The 21,275-nt window shown below is 51.8% G+C and overlaps 1 protein-coding gene across 2 annotated transcripts in view; it reads left to right on the forward strand.

Moving 5' to 3' along the window:
• The window catches only part of RUNX2 (RUNX family transcription factor 2), a 315,448-nt gene extending 298,448 nt beyond the window's left edge, over positions 1-17,000 (forward strand). For both annotated transcript variants that reach the window (XM_023624252.2, XM_070244668.1), the window contains one exon: positions 15,732-17,000. In XM_023624252.2, coding sequence (XP_023480020.1) covers positions 15,732-16,303 — 572 coding nt within the window. In that variant the 3' untranslated portion in view covers positions 16,304-17,000. The remainder of the gene's footprint in view (positions 1-15,731) is intronic.
• The last annotated feature ends 4,275 nt before the right edge of the window (positions 17,001-21,275 follow it).

The following is a 21,275-nucleotide window of genomic DNA, read 5'->3' on the forward strand; positions in this document are numbered from 1 at the left end:
CCTCTCACTCCGTATGGACTGATTAGGAAGACGGAGGTATGGTCGCCTTGGGCTAAATCTCGACAGGGTCATAGTAACTTCTGCTCCGCCATGGTCTCTGAGAGCTTTCCAGGAAAGGGCTTGCAGAGGTGATGAGAGCTCAGGCATAGTTAGAGGCGGTAAGTGGTGTGTGAAGGAGGTGGGAGGCTCTCTTTTCTGTGATACACTTTGTCCCGGGTGAGGCAGTTCAGAGAACTCTCACCATGTGACTGTAATTGGAATCTAATCAGGCGGGAACTTTGGGTCTCCTGCCCCCTCATGTGTTAGCAGAGAGGGAGTCTGAATTTGATCTGCATGGGGAAGAGATGCTGGGCAGCAGGAATGGAAAGCTTTGGGGAAAAGGAGAGACTGGTCCTTAGTTCTCTCAGCTCCTCCTCCCCGCCATGAATCTCAGAGGCCGCCTGTGAGACAACCCAGGAGGGAACCACCATGCTCCTGTAACAGGCGAACACACAGGTTCCGCTGCAGAGGGACTGCTGCGTCACACAGAGGGTCGGTGGCCCCTGAGCTGTGCTTTCTTCACCACCCCACCAGTACTCTCACTGTGGAGAGAAACCTGAGTTGGCCTGCAGACACTCGTTGTGATTCTTAGAAACTCGGATGGTTGTCCAGAGCCATATCATGTGCCTGATTCTTGAAGAATCCTGCCCCTCTTTGTAGGGATGATGTCAGGGGGAAATGAGGATGAAATGACGGAAGTAAGCACTCTGCCACCAGCGATGCTGCTGTGGACGGCAGTGGGTGTCAAGGTCCTTTTCCAAGCGGGCTCTGTTTCTCAAAGCTCGCCTGCTGGTGGTGCCCTGTGGGAACCTGCCTGGCGTCTCTAGACTCCCCGGCCCTCTCCTTGGCTTGGCCCTGACAGTGTCCCCTGCTCCTCGCCTCCCCCCACCCAACATTGCCAACATTCCCGGGAAGCTAGAAGACCTCTTCTCTCTTCCCCCTGATTTGAAGAAAACAAAACTGGCCCATGGACCAGGTCCATAGAGCAGTTCGGAGGCTTCCAGGACAGGGGCACAGGTCCCAGATCCTTGTCACCTGGGCCACCAAAGTGAGCCCCAGGGAGCCAAGAGGTGAGAGTTACCAATGAGGGGCTCCAAAGAAGTTAGACCAGGTGCAAGAAGGCCGGCAGCAGGGGTAAGAGTTGTAATTAAGAGTCATTGGAGCCCAGTGCCGCATCTGTACTTTTTTTGGCTTTGATGCCTTGGTTGCCCTGATGCTGGTACTGCTGGCGGAGGACCACTGAGGCGTGTGGCTTTTTATGAAGGCCTTGTTGTGGAAAGAACAGCCTTGAATACCCCCTTATTATCCCAGGCTGAAACACACACGGGAGCGGACTTGAGCAAGTGGCTCATTTGCCAAAGGGCTTCTTCTGCTTGGGACAGTCCAAGGTTCTGGAAGACGAGGCTAATTCTGGCTTGAAGGAAGGCAGAGGCGTTGGACTTTATTAAGCGTCGGCCTGTCCACGAGTGCTGGGCGCTGTGCAAAATTCAAGAGAGGAGCTGACGCCTACGGCAGCATGGGCCAAAGGGATGTCAGTCCCTCAAAATATTCCTCCAAAAGGGGGTTCGAGGTTAAGTAGATTTGGAAAACTCAGAATTCTGCATCCCGGATGATTGCTGTGCCCTTTATCGTGTTACAGTTCTCAGAAGTCCCACAGCGAGGAAACCATTTAACTTTGTCCGCTCAGAATGTACCCGCTTTACTTGATCGTGGAACTGAATTGTCACGGAGCTCCATCTAACAGCCCGTGGGAAACGTAAAGTAAAACGTGGTAAAATAAAGTAAGGAATGAAATACAGGTGAGAGAGACAAGTGACAAAGGTTTTCCCCAAAGCACAAGGGATTGAGTGAGATTTCATCATGGACACACGCAGGGTTTAACATGTGGTGTTTTCTGGTTTGGTTTCCATTTCTGCAGAGAAGACTGAAACCTGTTGGGGGCTGCTGTGTAACTGTATGAGACACGGTCCTGACACTCGTCTTGTTGAGGAGGCAACATGCACACAGACACACCCCAAGATGACTCACTGTCCGCAAGAGGAGAGCAGGATGCTGGAGGGGCGAAGCCAGGGCGGCTGAGTGGGAATGGAGACCAGCAGGAGCGGAGGGAGGAGCCAGTGTTGCTGAGGCTGGGGAGGTGCAGGTGAAGCAGTAAGGCAGGACGCAGTGGCAGAGGTGGCCGGGGCAGGAGGAAGGCGCCTGCTGCTGTCTGTCCCCAGGCTCAGCCCCACTTTCCCTCTCCCTCACTTGCTCTTCCACTTTGGGGGGAGCAGAGAGATTGGGCCCTGACAGAATTCCTGGATGAGGACCATGGCGGGGTGGCAGCGGCTGTCCGGGGCCCTGCACGCAGAGCCGGCCAGTGCAGGGTCAGCCACGTCCTCCTCTGGAGAGCCCGCCTGCCCTGCACTGAGGGGCCACCCTAGTTTGTCCAGTTAGCCCCACGCTGAGGGTGGAAAGTGGAGGAAAAGTGGCTCAGGGTCCTTTTTGTCACCTGGGGACTGTCCTCTGTCTCTGTGGCCTCGGGACTGGCAGGGGGAGTGGGAGAGAGTCCACGAGTGTGTCCCTGATCTGGATGTGTTTCTGTGTGCCCTGAGGAAGATGTGACACATGCGGCATGCCCAGGCGCCAGGCCGCACCTGTTGACGGACACAGCTGTGGCCAGGGCAAGGGGCCTTCTTGGCCGCTGCCTCCCGGCCACCCCAGCAGCTGCCTGGTGTTTTCCCACATTCCAAGTGTGCGGCTGATGCCCGGAAGCCCTGAGTGGGGAACCGCCTCCCTGGGTGGCAGGGCTCTGCTCTGTCACCATGGCAGTGACCTAGACCCCGAGGCGGAACCAGCCTCCGTTTCAGTGAGGGGACTCAGTACCTTGTTCAGCCACCGATCCGAGAGGCAGAAGCAAATTTTACAGCCCAGGGCTCAGAGTCAAATTTATTTTAAGTTATTAAAATGTATGACATCTTAAAAACACGAGATGCAGGCGGGGAGCAAAGGAGTGGCAGGCAGGAGAGACGAAGAGAAAATATCAAGGTGGAAAGGGTCCATCTCCAGCCAGCTGGCTCCCGTTCTGACACGACGCATTAGGAGGGAAAAGCTTTTGGCTGCATTAAGAAGCGAAAAGGCAGAAGTGGAAGAAGACTTTTTTAAAAGGTAAAGAAAAGCAGGCCAGGAAATTACTTAAAGGCTTTCTCAAGACCTCATAGCTCACGGTACTTGTTCCAAGTAATGTAAGACACCGCGGAGGGCAGTCACAGCAAACATGACAACTAAGCAGAATTCCACTCTGCAATAATATTTTTTTTCTCGTGTAACTTCTTTAATCCAAGGGCCTTAACACACTTCACAAATTTGCGATAATTAAACCTCCTCACATGCCTGTGGGAAGGAGGAGTGTTGTTTTGCTCGTTTTATATATAGGTGAACTACAGCTCGGAGAGTTTGAAAGTATTTCCCGAGCCTGCCAGAAAGAGAGGCCTGCCCGGGGCTCAGAGAAACCCCGGGCTCCAACGGCCCCCCGTCCCTCCTGCTGGCCTGCCGCGTCTCCACAAGCAAACAGCAAAGTCGGGAGATGGTCAGCTAGGAAAAGGAAAGGTTCTGTTAGTTTTAAAATATATATATATTTAAAAATTATAATAGAAATAATAAATACATAGAATAAAAATTTAATAACAAAAATTTAAAAAGCACAGCTGAGATTTGATTCCTTTTTACCCAGTGGCCTCATTTTATTCTCTTGGTTTGCCTTCATAAGTAAGTGAAAAGGCAGGAATTTAGAAAAACAGTTTTTTTCCAGAAGGAGAAGAAAAGTGAAGAGTCGTCTTCGATGGTGGTGAGATGACGAGAAGGGAGGCAGTTCGGGGGAAGGGGAAGAAAGGGAGATGGGGGAGGAATTACCTTCCTCATCCTGGTTGAAAGAGCCCCAGGAAATAGTTCTCTGACGTTTTCCTCGGGACAGCAGAAGGTGTAACAGCTCTGGGAGCTTTGCCTCCAGTTGGGATTTTCCTTCCCAAGTTAGGCTTTCAACAGCGGAGGATGCTGGGCTCTTCCTCAGGGTCTCGGGCTAGAATGAAGAGAAGGGGGCTAAGTGGGCAGAGGGGTGCTGACCTGAGGGCACCAGGTCTCATTGTCATCAATGCCTACGCACCTCACCTGGTGTCTGCCCTTCATTTTCTGCATTTGAATGAGAGGGCTAAAGATATTTGTTCCTAAACTCAGGAGGGCATTAGAAATTCTAAGCTATCATTAGAAAAGGCTTTCATCTTCTTTGGCCCCACAGTGATACGTGTCCCTAATCATGGTGATACCGACAACCCCTTGCTGTTTGCAGCGTATCTGACAGTTTGCAGAATGCTTCCACATGTGTTCCCAACACCCCCGTGTGACGCCAGGCTCCACAGACGGCCGCCAGTCTCGTTTTAACGCTCCCTTTGTTTTAATTCCAGGATCTTTCGAAGGATGTCATTGATCCAAGCGCTTCCCCCCAAACTCTTGGGGTAATCACAAACCATCACTAGCTGAGACTGGTCGTAGCTGGTGTCCACTGGCAAGTGACATCCAGTCCTGGTAGTCAGACCGTTCACACACAAAACTGTAATTAATCTGCTTTGTTTGACTGTTTCAGATTGGTTGTCAACATCGATAAAATTGAACCGATAATTCTACCCACCTACCTAATCCAGTTTACTTCCAGGCGATGTGCTGGGTTCCCAGATCTTGTCAGGACATTGTCCATCTAAGCTACGCTCTTTTGTCTCTTCTCCATTCCTCTTCTCATCCCCCCCTTCCATTCTCTAAATACCCCAAATACAAAGATCGACAAAAATTATACAAGAGGGCTTAATTCTGATGGGAGGTGAAGAGCATAAATAAAGATCTTTCTGTACGTCTGGAGAATGTTACTATCCTGATTAAATGTGGTGTGGTTCCCTTATCTCCCCTAATTTGGGGACCATATGGAGGGAAAGTTGGGGCGGTGGGGGCCTTGTAGATTTTCATCCTCAGTTGCTCAGCAGGGAGATGCTTTTCATGGTGTTCCAGAAGGGAGGGGTACCACTGCGAGTCATACCCTGGGTCACAGTGCATCACATTGACTCATGGCCAGATCTTGAGAAAAATTCACAGAAGTCAGGAAATTCCCAGCGAATGCTCTCATTTCACCCTCTGTTGACCCTATGTTGTGAGAACATAGGTAGGGTCAGGCTGGAGGACGGTTTTAAAAAAGGAAAAATCAAAGCACTTCTGTTGCTTCTGCATGCCTGTGGCAGGGCAGATTCCTAACAGGCCTGGCTGAAGATGCAGAATCGGCCTCGAGCCCCGGTGACCCGGGGCAGCCAGCGCTGGTCTGTTTCTTCATTCTAGACTCTTATTTTGCTAAAAGATCTTTCCTTCCCCCTCCTTGGCTTTGCTTCCCCTTGGGGAGCAGCATCCTTCCTTCTGGGCCAAGCAAGATGCCCAAGACCTCCCCTTCCAATGGATGGAGCCAGATTTAGAGTTGGGGTTGCTCCTTCGAGCTTCATATATAATTGAGGCTGGCACAAAGGGTTATCATTAGGAGGAATGGCATGAAATGAAGAAAAGGGAGAGCTGGGACCCAAATTAGGAAACACTTCCACAGGACAGACACAGTGGCAAGGCTGGGAGGTCTAATCTCCGAGGAGTTCTTCAGAGAAAGGACTGGATGCTGAAAGTGCCCGGATGGGCAATTGGGGGACCTAACATGGCCCTGCCGTCTCTCGGGATCGTTTGCTTCTAAGCGCAGGGTGGGTTGTGGTAATAGTGGCGACGGACACCAGAGGCCTCGGTTGTTCAGAGCCAGGGTCTGTGCCCAGGCTGCCTGGAAGGCTGACAGACAGGGTCATCCGCTGAATATGTTTATCAGGCATGTCTGGAGCTGGGCTTTGCTGCTTCGGTCCCTACGACGACGGAGGGTCCTGGGTCCTTTCCTCTGCTCTGCCCCTGACTAGGGAACACCATTGTCTAGAACCTGGCTGCTTACTGCCGTGGGAAATGGGCCATGGCCGCTCCTGCTCTCTGGGTAGGGTGGCCCACTGCTTCCTTCCTCAATGTGGGTGGATGGCTTGGCAAGGGGGCATGGCGAACAGGCCCGGGAGTCTTCGTCTCTGAGTGCTGCCCCAGCTGAGCTGGTAAGTGGACTTGCATGTGTCCACCTGCCACACCCCAGAGGTCCTGGAGCCTTGTCGTGTGAAGGGGGCCTAAGCCAGCCTTGTGGGGTGGGCACAGCTGTCCTGGCCACCTCCCGCTCCGCCTGTTGGCTCACGTGGGGCGAGCTGGCAGCACAGGGCTCCACTTGTTCCCCCAGCCACCCGCCAGACTGTCCCTCCTCCCTGCATGCATTCCTGGTGGCGCCCCAGCTCCCTGTGACCCCGGGTTCTAATATGCTTGGGTTCGCTCAGACTACCCGGCTGGCTCTGCTGTGGGCTTCCTGGCCTTGTGAAAGCCAAAATGCTGTATTTTACAAGCCAGCTCTTTCCATCAAGTGCATCAGCAGCCCGCTTTTTATAAGGGAGATGCCCCCTTGGTGAGCTCTCTCTTGGGGGACAGGGCGGGGGGGCCTGGCCTTCAGCAGGGTCTTATTATTACTATTTTAATGACAGTTTTAAAAGATGGAGTTCAAAGGTGAGTGACCCTCCAGGAGGAAGGATTAAATGGGTTGACTTGGGAACTGCTCAACCCTGGAGGCACGGCTCAGGAACACAACCTATTCGAATTTTCCTCCACGAGCCAAAGTCGGTTACGGTGTGGGAATGTCTTTTTCCTCCCCCCTCTCCCTTTCTCCATACTACAAAAATATCCATGCCAAGGCATATACAGGTTGGATAAACATCTCTTCAAAAATTCACATAAAGATATTATATATAGTCACACATGTCTCCTGCTCAGAGACACACATAGAGATATCCTTCACACCCTATATGTAGAAAACAGTCCATTTAGAAATTGGCAGAGCAGCCCTGCCTGAGTGAGTGGAAAAGCTTGGCTTGAGGCTCAACAAACAATCCTGTAAAACCCACGCTTGCTTTTATTGAATGATGATGCACGAAAGACCCAGGGTGGCCAACTCGAAGGAGGGCAGGAGCCAACATTCACAGCATTGTCCACCCAGGGTGGCAGGAAAGTTTCTTTTTGTTGAAATTCAATCTATTCCTAGAAAAAAAAATCGCTTCTCATACTGGTTGGCTGGGCTCCACTCTTGTGTCGCTTTCTTCTCTAATATCATTTTAGCTCCTTCAATGTCCAAGATGTTACTTTTACATTTGGTCTTCTTGCCTCCAGCCTCACCCCCTCCAGTTCGGCCTCCACAGGGCTGGCTGCCAGAGTAATCCTTTAAAAGTGCAAATCAATTCTATCACTCTCCTACTTAAACCCTTCGGTGGCTCCCCATTGCCTGCTAAAGTTCAAATTCCTTAGCTCAGCAGACAAGCTCCTCAGGCGTCTGTCCTCGCTACCTTTTAAGCCACTTCATGCAAGGCTTCCAGCGCCCTGCACCCCACCCTCCAGCTATTTCCAGCTGTCTTTCAGGCCACAATCTCCCAAGCGTCATGCATTTGCACATATAATTCCCCCACCTGGAGTGCTCTGGGGATATGAGTGGGACAGCGACAGCATCTGCTGCACAGGGCATGGGAGTCAGAAAGCTGATGTGGTGGGGTGGGGGTTGCCCTTCCAACTAGCGTGTGCAGAAAAGGCCTCTTGAGAAGGTGAGTTGGAGCAAAGGCTGAAGGAGGTGAGGGAGGGAGCCATGCAGATATCCAAAGGAGGAGCATTCCAGGGAGAACAAACAGCAAGTGCAAAGGCCCTGAGGTGGGAATGTGCCTAGTACCTTGAGGGAATAGTTGGAACAGAGCAAATGAGGAAGGGCTGGGGCGGCTAGTAGCCTGGCTGAGGACCATGGGGCTCTTGAACTGAAACAATTTCCACCTTTTTTCTGTGGCTAGTGGAGCTGGTGAGAAGGTGTGACTCTGAGGAGCTAGCTGGGCTGTGAAATGCTTGGAGGGTTGAAATCAGTGTGCTTCTGAAAGGAGAATGGGTCTAAAAGTGTCAGGCTCTTTACTTTCTTCCAGTCTGTGTCCACACAGCCTCAGCAAAGCTCTCTGAGAGTTTTTCCCCCTCGTGACTGAACGAGGAGACATCTCTGATGACACGGGGTGATGTTTAGGTCCAGGCCTGGGTGGGCGATCCTCATCCTTAGGGGCCTCCTGGGCATGTTAACCCACATCGGATCTGCAGGCTTCTCAACAGCCGTTTATCAGTTCTTCCTTCTTCCTATCTTACAAACAGTCCCAGAAATGTCATATGTCGACCTTCTCTCAAACGTTCGGATAAAGTTCTGAATTGAGGTGTCGTACCTTCCCCCACCCGCGTTTATGGTGGTAAAATGTTCATCACGTAACACTGACATTTTACCCACTGTTAGGTGTCCAGTTCTGTGGCATTAAGTGTCCTCACACTGTTGGGTGATTGTCACCATCGTCCATCTCCAGGACATCCCCCTCCTCCCCAACCAGGACGCTGTACCCATTAAACAGTAACTCCCCGCTGCCCCCCACCCCAGCCCCGGGCAACCCCCCTCTTCCTTCCGTCTCTGTGAATTTCACTTCCCCAGGAACCTCACACAGGGGGAACCATACAATATTTTGTGTATTGGCTTTTGTGACTGGCTTATTTCACTTAGTATAATGTCTTCAAGGTTCGTCCACGTAGCGTGTGTCAAAACTTCCTTCCTTTTTCAGGCTTTTTTCCTTTTAAGGCCAATATACGTATATATTTTGTGTATCCATCCATTCCTCCCCAGACACTTGGGCTGCTTCCACCTTTTGGCTGTTGTGAATGACGCTGCTGTGAACACGGTTGTACAGATGTCTGCTCTCCCTTCCTTTTCTCCCCCACTTGAAAGGTCCTCCCTGGGCAGGAGCACCTTTTGGCTTCTTGAGTCCGTCTCTGTGGCTGCCCTTCTCCCTTCCCTGCTGCTTTGCTTAATTAGCTCCATGGATGGTGGACACTCCTTTCTCATAGCTCAACTCTCAGCCGCTAGGAAGTTAGAGCCTGGATAATTCACACAGAAGTAAAGGGTGGTGACTTTTCCCATGTCACTCCTTGGGAAGTCACTAATGCTGCTGGAAAAGGAGACCAAGGGTTCCCCCTGGGCTGAGCCTTCTGATCCTCAGAGGCTGGGGACTACAGCGATGGGCAGTGTTTTTCCTGGGAGTCAAAGGGCGCATCCTGGCCAGGGCTGCTGGGCATGTCTGCAGAGGGCCTGGTCTGTGGCTGTAGCAGAGCCTGGGGAAAGACAGCCAAGGCCATGCTGTCGGTGGCCCTTGGGCCAGCCCGTCCCACTCTGGCTATAGGCTGCCATTCCACCCTCCGCACGCAGCCGGCCTAAGCAGCACTTCAACTTGAACAAAAAAGGTGCAAACGGCAAAAGAAATTTACATTAAAAAAGTTCACACACTTTCAGAATAGAAGAGGCCCAGATGTGGCAGAGAAGGGAATCAACCTGACCAAGCACTGGCATGGCAGTGGGCCACAGACCAGGCAGGATGTGGCTCTTGCCAGCTGTGGGCTTTGTCCAAACCATGCAAATTCTGCGAGCCTCAGTTTCTGCATTTGCAGACGGGTAGAGAGTCATTGTTGGGATATTAGTGTTAGAATAACCTGGGGCGTTTTAAATCATAGGGCAGCGTCCTCAAAGATGCTGATTTAATTGGTTGGGGCCATGAGCAGTGTTTGCAAAGCTCCCCAGGAGATTTTAATATAAGTCGAAGTGGCAAGTCACTGGCTTAGAGTGTGCCGACCCTCCCAGAGCCTCGGCCTTCCTTCCCCGCCTGCCTCTCGGGCCTGCTGAAACTCTGTAAAGCGCACTCCCTCCTCCACGTGGAACAGCCCGTGGCATCAGCTGCCTCGATTCACATCCAGGCCCTGTGACCATGAGCAGGGGACATCACAGAGCAGAGCCTCAGTTTCCTCAACCGTCAAATGGGATTAAGAGTCCACTTTATCGTTTTCCTCGAAGATTAGAAGTGATAGCGTGGCGTGTGGTTTGGAGACAGTGAGCGCTCACGGAGTGTTGGCTCGCATTGCGAGCGTGGTCAGGGTCAAGCCAGCAATCCTCCGGTCTCCCCTGCAGCCAGCCCCTCCCACGCCCTCCCCAGGGCTGTCCAGCCCCAGCTCTCCTGCCGAGCTGCGTTCCTGGGAGATGCCTGGTGGGAACTCAGGAGCAGACTGAGTCAGAGGTATGTGTAGACTTGACTCACCAGGTCTTAAAACCAGAAGATTGCCCTGTGGGTCTCATGACGTTCCTGGAAAATAAAAGAAGTGAATATTATCGGCTTGAGTTCATCAGACACTCACCCTCCCTCTTGCGGGCCCGGTATTCTGAAAGGAACAGGCTGCAACCCAGCCGAGTCTGCACCATCGTCAGAGCGAGCGCCCAGCCGCAGCCCTGAGAGATGGTGCTTCTCCCGCAGACAGGTTTCATCCTCATCCCGCAGCCTTCTGCTTTCTGGGCCCCCGAGGCTGCCCAGTGTCTCCTCCCTCCGGGCTCCTGGGAAAATGGTCCTGAGGGCCGCCCCTGGTGAGGTGTGTCCCAGCTGAGCTATGCTGGAGGGCCAGGTGTGCGCTGGGAAGGGGCCACCCAGACTCTAGAGAACAAGAAAGGGAAAGTGCCCGTGTTTCTGGAAACTTGCATTGAAGCGGCAGCCGGTAGGGCCCTCATTTCTCTGATGCCTCCTTTCCCCACACCCCACATCCCTGACGATATAACATTCCCATGTCCCAGCTGTGTCTAGAATCTGTCTACTCCTCTGCCACTCCAGAGCTACCACACTATAAAAAGCCATGGTTGGGGCTGGCCCCGTGGCTGAGTGGTTAAAATTCCATGTACTCCGCTTTGGCAGCCTGGGGTTTGTGGGTTCAGATCCCTGGTACAGACCTGCTCCACTCATCAGCCATGCTGTGGAGGCATCCCACATACAAAGTGGAGGAAGAATGGCATGGATGTTAGCTCAGGGCTAATCTTCCTTAAGCAAAAAAAAGAGGAGGATTGGCAACAGATGTTAGCTCAGGGTGAATCTTCCTCACCAAAAAAAAAAAAAAAAAAAAGAGCCACTGTCATTCTGTAATTTCTCACCTGCAACTGCAAACTCTTACCTGGCCTCCCTGCTCCCACTCTGTCTACTCCCTGCCCAACACAGCCAGGTGAGCTTTTCAAAATACAAAATTGATCGTATAACACACACCCTTAAGCTTAAAACTTTTTCAAAGTTTTCCACTGCTCTTAGGATAATAGCAAAATTCCTTAAGTTCAACAAGGCCATGTATATCAGGATTTGGTTTGACAGGGGTCTGAATGGATAAGACTTTAAAAAGTCTGCAGTTGAACCACCCAGGATTGGTACAGCAGTTCGTCAGAATTATCAGGGACCCAGTTCTCTGCTCTGTCCTCCTTAGCATATGGTTTCCACTTCATGGTCCAATAGGGCTGCTTGAGCACCAGCCATTGCAACTAAATCCCAGACACAGGAAGGAGGAATTGCACACAGCTCTTTTACTGGCATCTTTCTGTCCAGAATTTAGTTACATGGCTACAGCTAGTTGGAAGAGAGGCCGGAAAATGTAATCTTTATTCTAAGTGTTCATGGACCAGCTAAAATTGGGAGGAAGAAGAGAATGAGGATTGGGTGACACTGGCAGTGTATGTATATCATACATTACATCTCCTGGCCCCATTCTCCTCTTGAGCTTCCCTCCCCTAGCCCTCTCCACTCCTGTCATGCTGGCTTTCTTTAGGAGTCCCACAGCTTTGTGACACTCCCTCCAGCCACAAGCCCTTGCTCTTGCTTCAGCAGTCTCCCCTCTCTTCCTACGTAACTACTCACCCTTCAGAACTCTGCTCAAGCAGCACTTCCTCAGGGAATCTTCGTTGATTAGGTCAAACCCTCCTATTTTAGATGCTTACAGCATGTAGAGCACATCACTGTTGCAATCCCACATTTGTTTATGCAATTATTTCATTATTTTCTCGTTGACCACAGTGAGGTCAGGGTTTAGGTCTGGCTTTGCAAACCTTGCAGCATTCTGATGGGCTTACTAGGTGCTCAGTAAATATTTGTTGCATGAATTAATGAATACATTTAGCTATTATCTAGTATACATAAAAAAAGATGCTAGGACTCAGCGAACAGTTTCCATGGGCAAATGGTGGCGGGTGGCCAGGAGGGCTGGGGAGAGTTCTAAATGATTCATTCAGATCGAGCAGGCTTTCGGGGTGGCAGAGAAAACCCTGACCTGGAACTCAGGAGACCTGTTTTCTGGTCTCAGCTCAGCCACCAAGAGCTGGGCTGCTGCCTGGAGACAGTGAGAAGCAGTCGGATGCTTGATATAGTTTGAAGGTGGAGCCCACAACCGTTGCTGGCAGATTGGATGTGGGGGGTGAGGGAAAGAGAGGCATCCAGGATTAATCTTGGGTGTTTGGCTGAACAAATGGAAGGTCATTTACTGAGAAGGGGAAGAAGGAGAGAAACAGGTTTTAGGGAGATGCTCTGAAGGGCTTATTTCAAATGAATCACAGGTCCCCATAGCCAGCCGCACACTTCAGCTCTTCCACATGCATCCGCCAGAGAAAGCCAAAGCCCCAGGCTGGTGGGTGTACGTGGTGGTGACAGGGAGTGCCAAGTGGGTGTAACAAAGATCAGAAAGCTTGGCCTTTCAAGGTGCCCAGCTGCCAGCCAAGAAATGATTCAGCCTGACTCAGGATTAAGATTGAATGGAAAGTGGTCAGGAGATCTTGACCCACGGGCTTGGTAGGGAGCAGCCACTTCCTGCTAAAGGTCAGTGACGAGGAACAGTATATCCATGCACGGTCACTGCAGAAATCCTTGAAAATTCGGGAAAGCATCATTCCATCACATGCCTAACATCTTCATGCATTTTCTCCCCATCTTTTTTTTACACACTTTCCTAAAAGAAGTTGAACTCATCCATGGGACACGATTTGGCATTTCCTTTTCTCACGAGACACCAGAGCACATGTTTCTAAATTGCTTTCCGGAGAGGATGTGCCGGTCAGCTCTACTGCAGACCGTGGATTCGAATGACTCTCTCCTGGCGATCTTGTCAGCAGCGAGCGCTAGCATGAGAACACCATGAAAATTTTACAGGTGAAAAATAGCAGTTCATTGTTCATGATTACTGCAATTCATAATCCATTATTATTTTAACTTGCATCCTCTTGTTTGTATCAGCAAGACCCTGATATTATTTTGCAGTGATCACTGAAGCTGCATAAAACCAAGTCATTGATTCAAAAGCTTATGTCCCAAATCAGGGATAAAATGCTCAGTTGCTCCGACGGGAGAGACCTACATATCGCTTAGCTCAGCTTTTAGCTAAGTGGGGCTGGAACCAACAGCCAGGGGGAAGTTCTGGGAAGGGACGGACTTGTTACAAAGGTGCTTCTGTTCTTTAATTCAGCCAGGTGGGGCTGAGTCCTGACAACCTGATGTCTTTTGAAGTTTTAGCTGAAACAACAGTGAAGGGCTTTCCTCTAGAAGAAATCTTTGCCCCCCACCCCCTCCAGCTGGGGCTCTTCGCTTCAAGGCTTTGCTGGAGACTATTAAGCTAACAGCAGGTGGGGCCACCTCCCTTATTCCCCTGGCAGCCCAGAATGGTCGTGAGCAGCACTGTTACTATCTCCATAGGCTCGCAGGTTGCATCTCGACACCTGGTTACTCCAGTTTCTATGAGTCCTGTGCTTTATCACCAAGCTTGTCTATTTGGTCTACACCTTTGCTATGCAAAGCATGCCCCCCAGACCAGCAGCTTCCACATCACCCAGGAGCTGGCTAGAAATGCCAGGTCTGGGCCCCACTCCTGACCCACTGAATCACAACCCCCCTTGGAGCCATGTCCCAGGGGAATGCCATGCACATTAACATTTGAGAAGCGCTGACCTGGAACATCTGTGTGCTCGCCCATCGAATCTTACATGTCAGTCTCTATTTGATTTAATATATAGGCCTCTTGTCCACTACAAGAGTTGGATGTGTGAAGTTCATTAACATCTTTCTCACGTAAAACCAGAGCAAACGGTTTGGAGAGTTTCCCTTTGATCGTTTTCAACTCACAGGAGTTACGCACTTAGAAGTGTTCCCGACTCTTGGTTTAGGGATCTTCATGGAAACCTGAGGAAATTCATTTCTGGGGGAGGAGAGGTAGTTCTGTGCAAGCTGACAGCAGAAAGCACCCAGGAAATTTCCATCAGAGAAGCTTTCAGGCACCCTGGGGGCTTCCCCTTAAGTGTTCTCCCCCGCGGAACAGTTGTCTCCTCGTTCCAGGCAGACGTAATTCCCAACCACACGACGTGGCTGGTGGAACATCTGGGGCCCGTGGGCCCCGTGAGAAGGTGCTGGGTGCTGAAGGCCGAGGGAACAGCTCTCGCCAGGTGATCAGGGCTCCTCTGAGCGTCAGCCAGACGCAGATGAAGGAACCGCTCACCCATGACGGGTGGCAAGAGCACACCTGTTCACATGCAGCTGGTGGTGTGTTTGCTCACGGGCTTTTTCATCACGCCACTCCCCCCCACTATAAACTGAGGTAATCCAGCAAGCTCTGCCTTTGAAACGCTCCGCATCCCTGCAGGGCAGGGCATAAAGGTGGGCACCCAAACAGGCCGTGCAGAGAGCCAGGAGCAGACACTCTAGCTGGAATGGGGAGGAGGCCTCGGAGGCTGGGCTGTAGTAAGACTCGGAACTGCGTCCAGGATGAGCCGGGACCATCTCCCCAAAGGCGATGAGCAGGGTGGCTGAGACAACTGAGTTAAGGTCCCGCACATTGATGTGGATCCTTTGATCTGAGGTCAATAACCCTTGTTAGCATACCCAGTCACAAGGTGCGGCCGCTCCTTTCTACCCAGAGGCTCAAAGGATTAGGAGAGAACTAACACAGGTAGGTTTGTAAGATGCTTCCAGGTCTTAGAGGGCGGCCCACCGTGAACTCAGATCAATGCTTCAAGTTGAAGCCCTTTGAAGGCAGAATGATGAGTCCTGGAAGGGTCCTGGGGTGGGGAGCGTCCCTGGGCCCAACCTTCTCCTACAGATGGGGAGATGAAACCAAGTCCCCAAGGGGGAATGGGACCGGCCCAAGGTTCCACGGCATTTTCTGGCAGAGCAAGCGAGACAGCGCAAAGGTCTTCTGGCTCCTGGCCTCAGACTCTTCCAACTCTGGGCTGAGAGCTTGGCTTTGCCAGGGCAGCGGAGGGGCATCTGTTGAACACACTTCTGCTTCTGAGAATAGCGGGGAGGTCCCTCCTTTCACAGTCCTCACCTACTGTCCCTGGCAAGATTGCCCCCAAGGAGGCTGCAACCTTGGCCTCGTCTGGAGCTCCTACGCCTCTGAACACCTTTCCAGGAGTGTCCCCTCCCCAGACCTCAGCACAGACCCTCACCCTCCAGGCCCACCCTCCCTGCCTCTGAATTCCTGCGTGGGCACCACCCCCTCCCACTTTGTCCTTGGTTCATTAACTGCTCATATGACCTGCTTCCTTACTCGATTGCCAGTCTGGGCGTAGGAAATGCATTTCCACCTTCTCATTCAGTTCCTTTAGTCCGAATCACGTAGCAGAGCATACAGTTGACACTCAATAGATGCCTAAGTGACATTTCTTGTTTCTTCCTTGACAGATTCAGAGCCCAGTACCTTGGACTCCCAGTCTTCCACCACCTTGTTCCTCTCCTCGGAGGAGCCAGGCCCCTCCACCACCGCCCTGCCATCGTCTCCCTCGTCCTCCTGCGAGCCCCAGGCCTTGTCCCCCGGCCCCTCGGCGCTGACCCCGCTCCCCGCAGCCGCTGCGCCCCCTGGCTCCAGCGCGCCCCGGCGCACAGGCCTCTACTCTGTTGTCGCCTCCTCTCCGGACGCTGGTCCGCGCCTGGTCGACTGGCTGCCCGGCTGTCCCTCGGCCACCCCACCTGGCGTCCGAGGGGATGAACAGGAGCGGCTGGCCCCCACCCAGGGTCCCGAGAGGGGCCGCGCCCCGCGCCCGGGCGCAGCGGGCAGGGACGAGGACCCGGGTACCTCCCCGCTGCCCTGCGCCCGGCCCGCCTCTTCCAGCTTGGAAGCCAATGTTGGGGACATCCTGGTGGAGTTGCGGACGATGAACGGCCATCTGGACACCATAGCGAGGGCCCTCACCAAACTGGCCTCGTCCCTGGGGCCTCAGCCCCAGCCCCCGCCCGATGCCCCAGACGCCAACTAATGGAGCTGCCCGTGGACCGTGCATCCGAGCCATGCTCAGTAAAGGGGGCCCCAGGGCGCCAGGCATCCCTGCCTGTTCATCACCCAGGAGCCAAGCAAACCCAGCAGAAGAGGGGACGACTCTGGACGACTCTGCTCGAGCCACTTAGCAGAATGGACCTCCCCCAGCATTTCAGTCTGAAATGATGGGGAGTCTCACGCTCTCTCCCTTGCGAGGCTTTCTCAGTCTCTCCCACCTGCCCCACTCCTCTGGGCTCTCCTGGCCCTTCAAATGGCCTTCTCTTGTTTTGGAAAAGGCTTTGAGCTCCTGGCAGAAAAAGTGCTCTGAGACGGTGGTGGGGCCCTGGGAAAGATGCCCAGAAAACCACCCTCTCCCATGCCACGTCAGCGACTTCCGAGTGATGTGGAGGGAAGGAGAGTGCAAAGCATCTTAGGAAAGCAAAAGTTCAAGGGCAGCGCCGGCTTTCCTCTCGCGAGTTGTTGATGGTGTATCTTGTATCTGGTGACTTTTACATGTTTCTTTCAAAAGATATTTTTGGGAAAATAAATTTGTTTTTTCCTTATTACGACCACACTTCAACAAGTTTGGAAAATAGAGCAGTGAAAAAAATCTGACTTATTTGGAGAAGAGGGGGGTATTTAAGTCTTTCTTATGAATAAGAAAGTATTTTGTGAAATAAACAAAATTTTCATATGTACTTCCTGGGTGTCGGCCCCTCTATGCCACATTTCTTCCTGTGCGTGGGCTCCCCCTCCTTCTCTTCTTGTTACTTGTCCCAGCTCTCCTTTACTCCTTGAGTCATATTTCAACTTTTCTCATGCTTCCAAAGAAAAAGCTTCTAAAGGTTCTCAGGATTCCTCACTAAAACTCCCAGATCTCCCTCAGCTTGGTAAATGCACCCCTTTTCTCTGGATTGGAGCAGAAATCGAGTCACAGAGTGACTAGGCAATATGGAGGAGGCCAGCGACCCTGACCTCCACTCAACAGGTGCCAGGAAACCACCCTCCCTAATCCTGACAACCAAACATGTCTCCAGACTTTGCCAATGTCCCCTGGCTGAGACCCAGATGGACCAGAAGTCTAGAATAGTCCCTGGCCTCCAGGACCTGACCTCCCATAATGAGGTAGAGCTCTTCCCACCTCTGATCTGAACTAGAATTTTAACAAAGTGTGCTCACTTGCCGGAAGCAAATGTGCTGTTCTTTTTCCAGAAACAAACCAAGGGTCGGAAACCACATTGCCCAGAGTAGAATCCCACCCCTGAGCGTTTGCTGGGCTCCCAGCTGGTGCGCCGGGGCTGGTGGCTGCCTGGTCTCTGCAGTTTCTGGCACCCCCACTGCCTCTCTCACTCGGTGTGCAGGAACCACCTGGAGAGCTTGCTAAGATGCAGATTCTGCTTCAGTGGCTCTGGGGGTGGGACCTGAGACTCTGCACTTCTAATCCGCTGTGGGGGATGCTGATGCTACTGGCCCAAGACACACTCTGAGTGGTAACTGAGGGGTGCCAGGGGGTTGTCTGCTTTGGATTCCGGTTGCCACTGCGCCCCAGGAGCTGCTGCTTGTCTTTGCACGACAGTGGCCTGGATTCCTCACCCTCTTGCCAAAACTTTCAATGCAGCTTGTGGGGACTTTTATTTTTAAAGCCAAGGTGAATTAGGTCTGGCCACCCACTTCTAAAGAAGCTTCAGTGGAGTTCAAACTAATTCATCCAACGCTAATTGAGTGTCTACAATGCTGGTGCCCAAGAGGACATGAAGATGAACAGAATAAGGGCCCTCCCCCCAGGGCTCCCAGACTAGTGTCTCACAGAGAGGGATTATCAGCTTCTGGCGTGCAAACATTCTGAAGGGGGTGGGGAGAATGGCAGTCACATGGAGACCAGCCTCCTTGGAGTTTGACTATGGGAGGGTTATTGAACCCCTCTGAGCCTCACTCTCCCAATCTGTGTCAAACGGGGATGATGCCCTGCCAGGGCCTGCGAGGATCCGATGAGGCCGTGATGGGGACTGTGCGCTCAGAAAATGCTGTCCAGATACCCTTTTGCGGTTACGGGGTATTGTTACTTCCTCCTCCTGGGCCTGCGTCAGGAGGCACCCGGGGGAGGGAGGGTCTCACGCGCAGGTCTGAGCTGCCCTGCCGTCTCTGAGGGACTAAACCCGACCCCCTTCTTTTTTTCCAGGAAGAGAATCCATGGCTCAAAGTGACCGTCTTTGTTCTGCTCTTTAGCTGAAGAAATAGCTAAAGTGGATTCAGCTGCAGCAACTGGCAGCCTCGGGTTTTGACTCATTTGCTCATTCGGACAGACTTTTGTTCTAATTTTAACTGACTCCTTTTGCATTAGATTAAAAACAACAACCAAGAAACTGAAATCTTTCAAAAACAAGGGGAGACTGGCATAGAAGTCCTAAATTCAGACACAGTGGCCGAGTGCTTTGGTCAGAATCCCAGTGTAAATATATACAAATGAGGTTCAGACTCAGGGGATCAGAGGAAGGAGCTGATATAATACTCGTTCCAGCTAGAGGAGCAGAGGGAAGTCTGAGCTCCCGTCCTGGCGTGGGGGTGGGGGGCTCAGAAACTGGGCCTAGTCTGGGGCTTCGGGGGAGGGGGCTGCAGGGGCATGAGAGGAGCAGGGCTGGCCTTCACCTCACAGAAGGTACCGCTGGGGGAAATTTGAGTGTCGGGGTGAGGGTGGAATTGAGTTCAAACAAAATATCAGTTTGAAGGGACTGGGCACCAAAAAGGAAATCTAGTTTTGTAGCTTCTAGATTGAAACTTCTCTGAATGACACGACTGTCCCAATACCTGCTTTTCCCAAGGCTTCTGCTGTCTTTAGCGTTGGCCCAGCATAAGACAAGCTCACGACGGTTCAAGGAGGCAAGCTGGAAGTTGGCATCAGACCTGAGGCTGAGAGGGCTTAAGCCAAGGAGGAATTTACCAGCAGTTACAGCAGCTCCTCTTTGTGAGGTAGTGAGGGGCCTGTTTCTGAAGGCATTCAAGCAGAGACCAGATGGGGAACTGCTGATGCTGCAGCAGAAGAGATTCCACACTGGGTGTGGTCGTGATTTAAGGACCTCTCACTCTAACTTTGAAGGAATCTTTGGCTCTTCTCTATCTTTCGTACCCACATCCAATCCAACAGCAAATCATGTTGGTTTGACTTTCTAAAGAGTTCCGTTAGCCAACCACTTCTCACCACCTCCAGTGCTACCACCTAGCCCAAGCCACCGTCCTCTCTCACCTGAGTTACCGCAGCCGCCTCCTAACTGGCCTCGCTGCTCCTTCCCTATTCTCACAGAGCAGCCAGAGCGGTCTTTTAAAAATATTTCTGGTTGTGTTACTCTGCACAAGACTTTCCAGTGGCTTCCATCTCACTCAGAGTAAGAGCCAAAGTTTTACATAATCTGGTTTCCTATTATCCACCTGACTGCATCTCTTATCACTCTCCTCCATTCCAGTCACACAATCCTCCTTGCTGCTTCTCCCATGTACTGGGTGTATTCCCCCCTCAGGGCCTTTGCACTGGCCATTCGAACTGGACCACTCTTCTCCCAGACACATTTCATGGCTCGCTCCCTTACCTCCTTCAGGTCTTTGCTCAAACACCTTCATCCTCCGTAACCCCAACCCTCGACTCCCCAGAGACATTTCTTATTCTCCTTTCCTGGTTTTTTGCCTGACACTAACCACCACCCCACACCCTATATGTCTTACTTTATTTTCTGTCGTTAGAATATCAGCTTCATGAGGGAAGGAATTTTTGCCTCTTTTGTCCACTGCTGTTATCACGGCATCCTGCCTTATTAAACAAATAAAATGGTGTTTTGTGAAAGGGTCACATCAATTGTAACAATGCAGACAATGCAGAGGAGAACAAAGAAGAGTATAAAACCCACCCCAGATTCCACCCCCAAGAGATCAGCACTGTCAGTATTTTGGCAACTGCTATTTGAAACATCTGGGTCTGTACAAACGCACCCGTGTGTGTGCAATTCTGCTTGCCTGTGATCGCACTAGGCCTGCTCTTCTGGAGCCTGTTTTGTTTTTGAACTTGATAATAGATGGAAATCTTTCCACTTAAAAAAATAGATGTTACATATGAAGCAAAATTTACTTAACCCATCTTCTATTTACGCTTCCAGCTTTCCACGGTGATGAGTGGTGCTGTGATGACTCTGTCTAGGGTATGCATGTTTTTGCTCTTCTGGATTTATGTTGTTTGTTAGGTAAAGTCCTAGAGGGGTGATTGCTGGGTCAAAGGGCATTCGCTCCTACTTCTTGTTTTAGGTCGCTGCTGTGACTTGATCAAAGTTCAAGAAAGGGAAGTGAGTGAATGATAGGAGGAAGGTGGGGCGGTTCCATTCAAAGACCTGGAATAAAACAAGGCTGCCTTCTGAAGGATGAACTTTAAAATCAGTGCACAGTGGCCGGGACAGAGATGTGCAAAGCCACTCTGAAGAGCTGAATCGTGGATGGTTGCTCAAACGGCGCGTTAGTCTGGAGTCTGGTCAGGAAACAAGCCGTTAGGTTTTTCACTCAGACGGGATCTCATTGGGGAATTGGAAAGAAGCAGGTCGGAAGGGCTGGACGAAGGATGGAGGGGAAGGGAAGGGTACCTGAAGACAAGGAACGGCAGGGAAGTGTTGCTAGCCCTGGGCTGGGGTGGCCAGGGGGACCCAGGACCAGTGTGGTGCCAAAGTCCTGGCTGTAGAGCTGAGCTGTTTCAGCAGGAGCGACACTGCCAGGCCACAGCCCCTGCCACTGCAGCCACTGCCACTGTCACCCTCAGATATCACCAGGGCTGTCACTACTGCCTGAGACCCCACCAGAGGGAGGAAGGGAGAGAGTTGTTTTTTCCTCTTTCCACTTTCCAGCTCCATCAGTGCCTCCCTTTCCCAGAACCCAGCTGGAAGCTGGTTGGAGGGAGTGTGGGAAATGCAGTTTGTGGGGTCCCAGCCACTGTGACACAGAAC

The sequence above is a fragment of the Equus caballus genome, chromosome 20 (assembly GCF_041296265.1).
Source record: "Equus caballus isolate H_3958 breed thoroughbred chromosome 20, TB-T2T, whole genome shotgun sequence".
In the NCBI taxonomy this organism is placed as follows: Eukaryota; Metazoa; Chordata; class Mammalia; order Perissodactyla; family Equidae; genus Equus; species Equus caballus.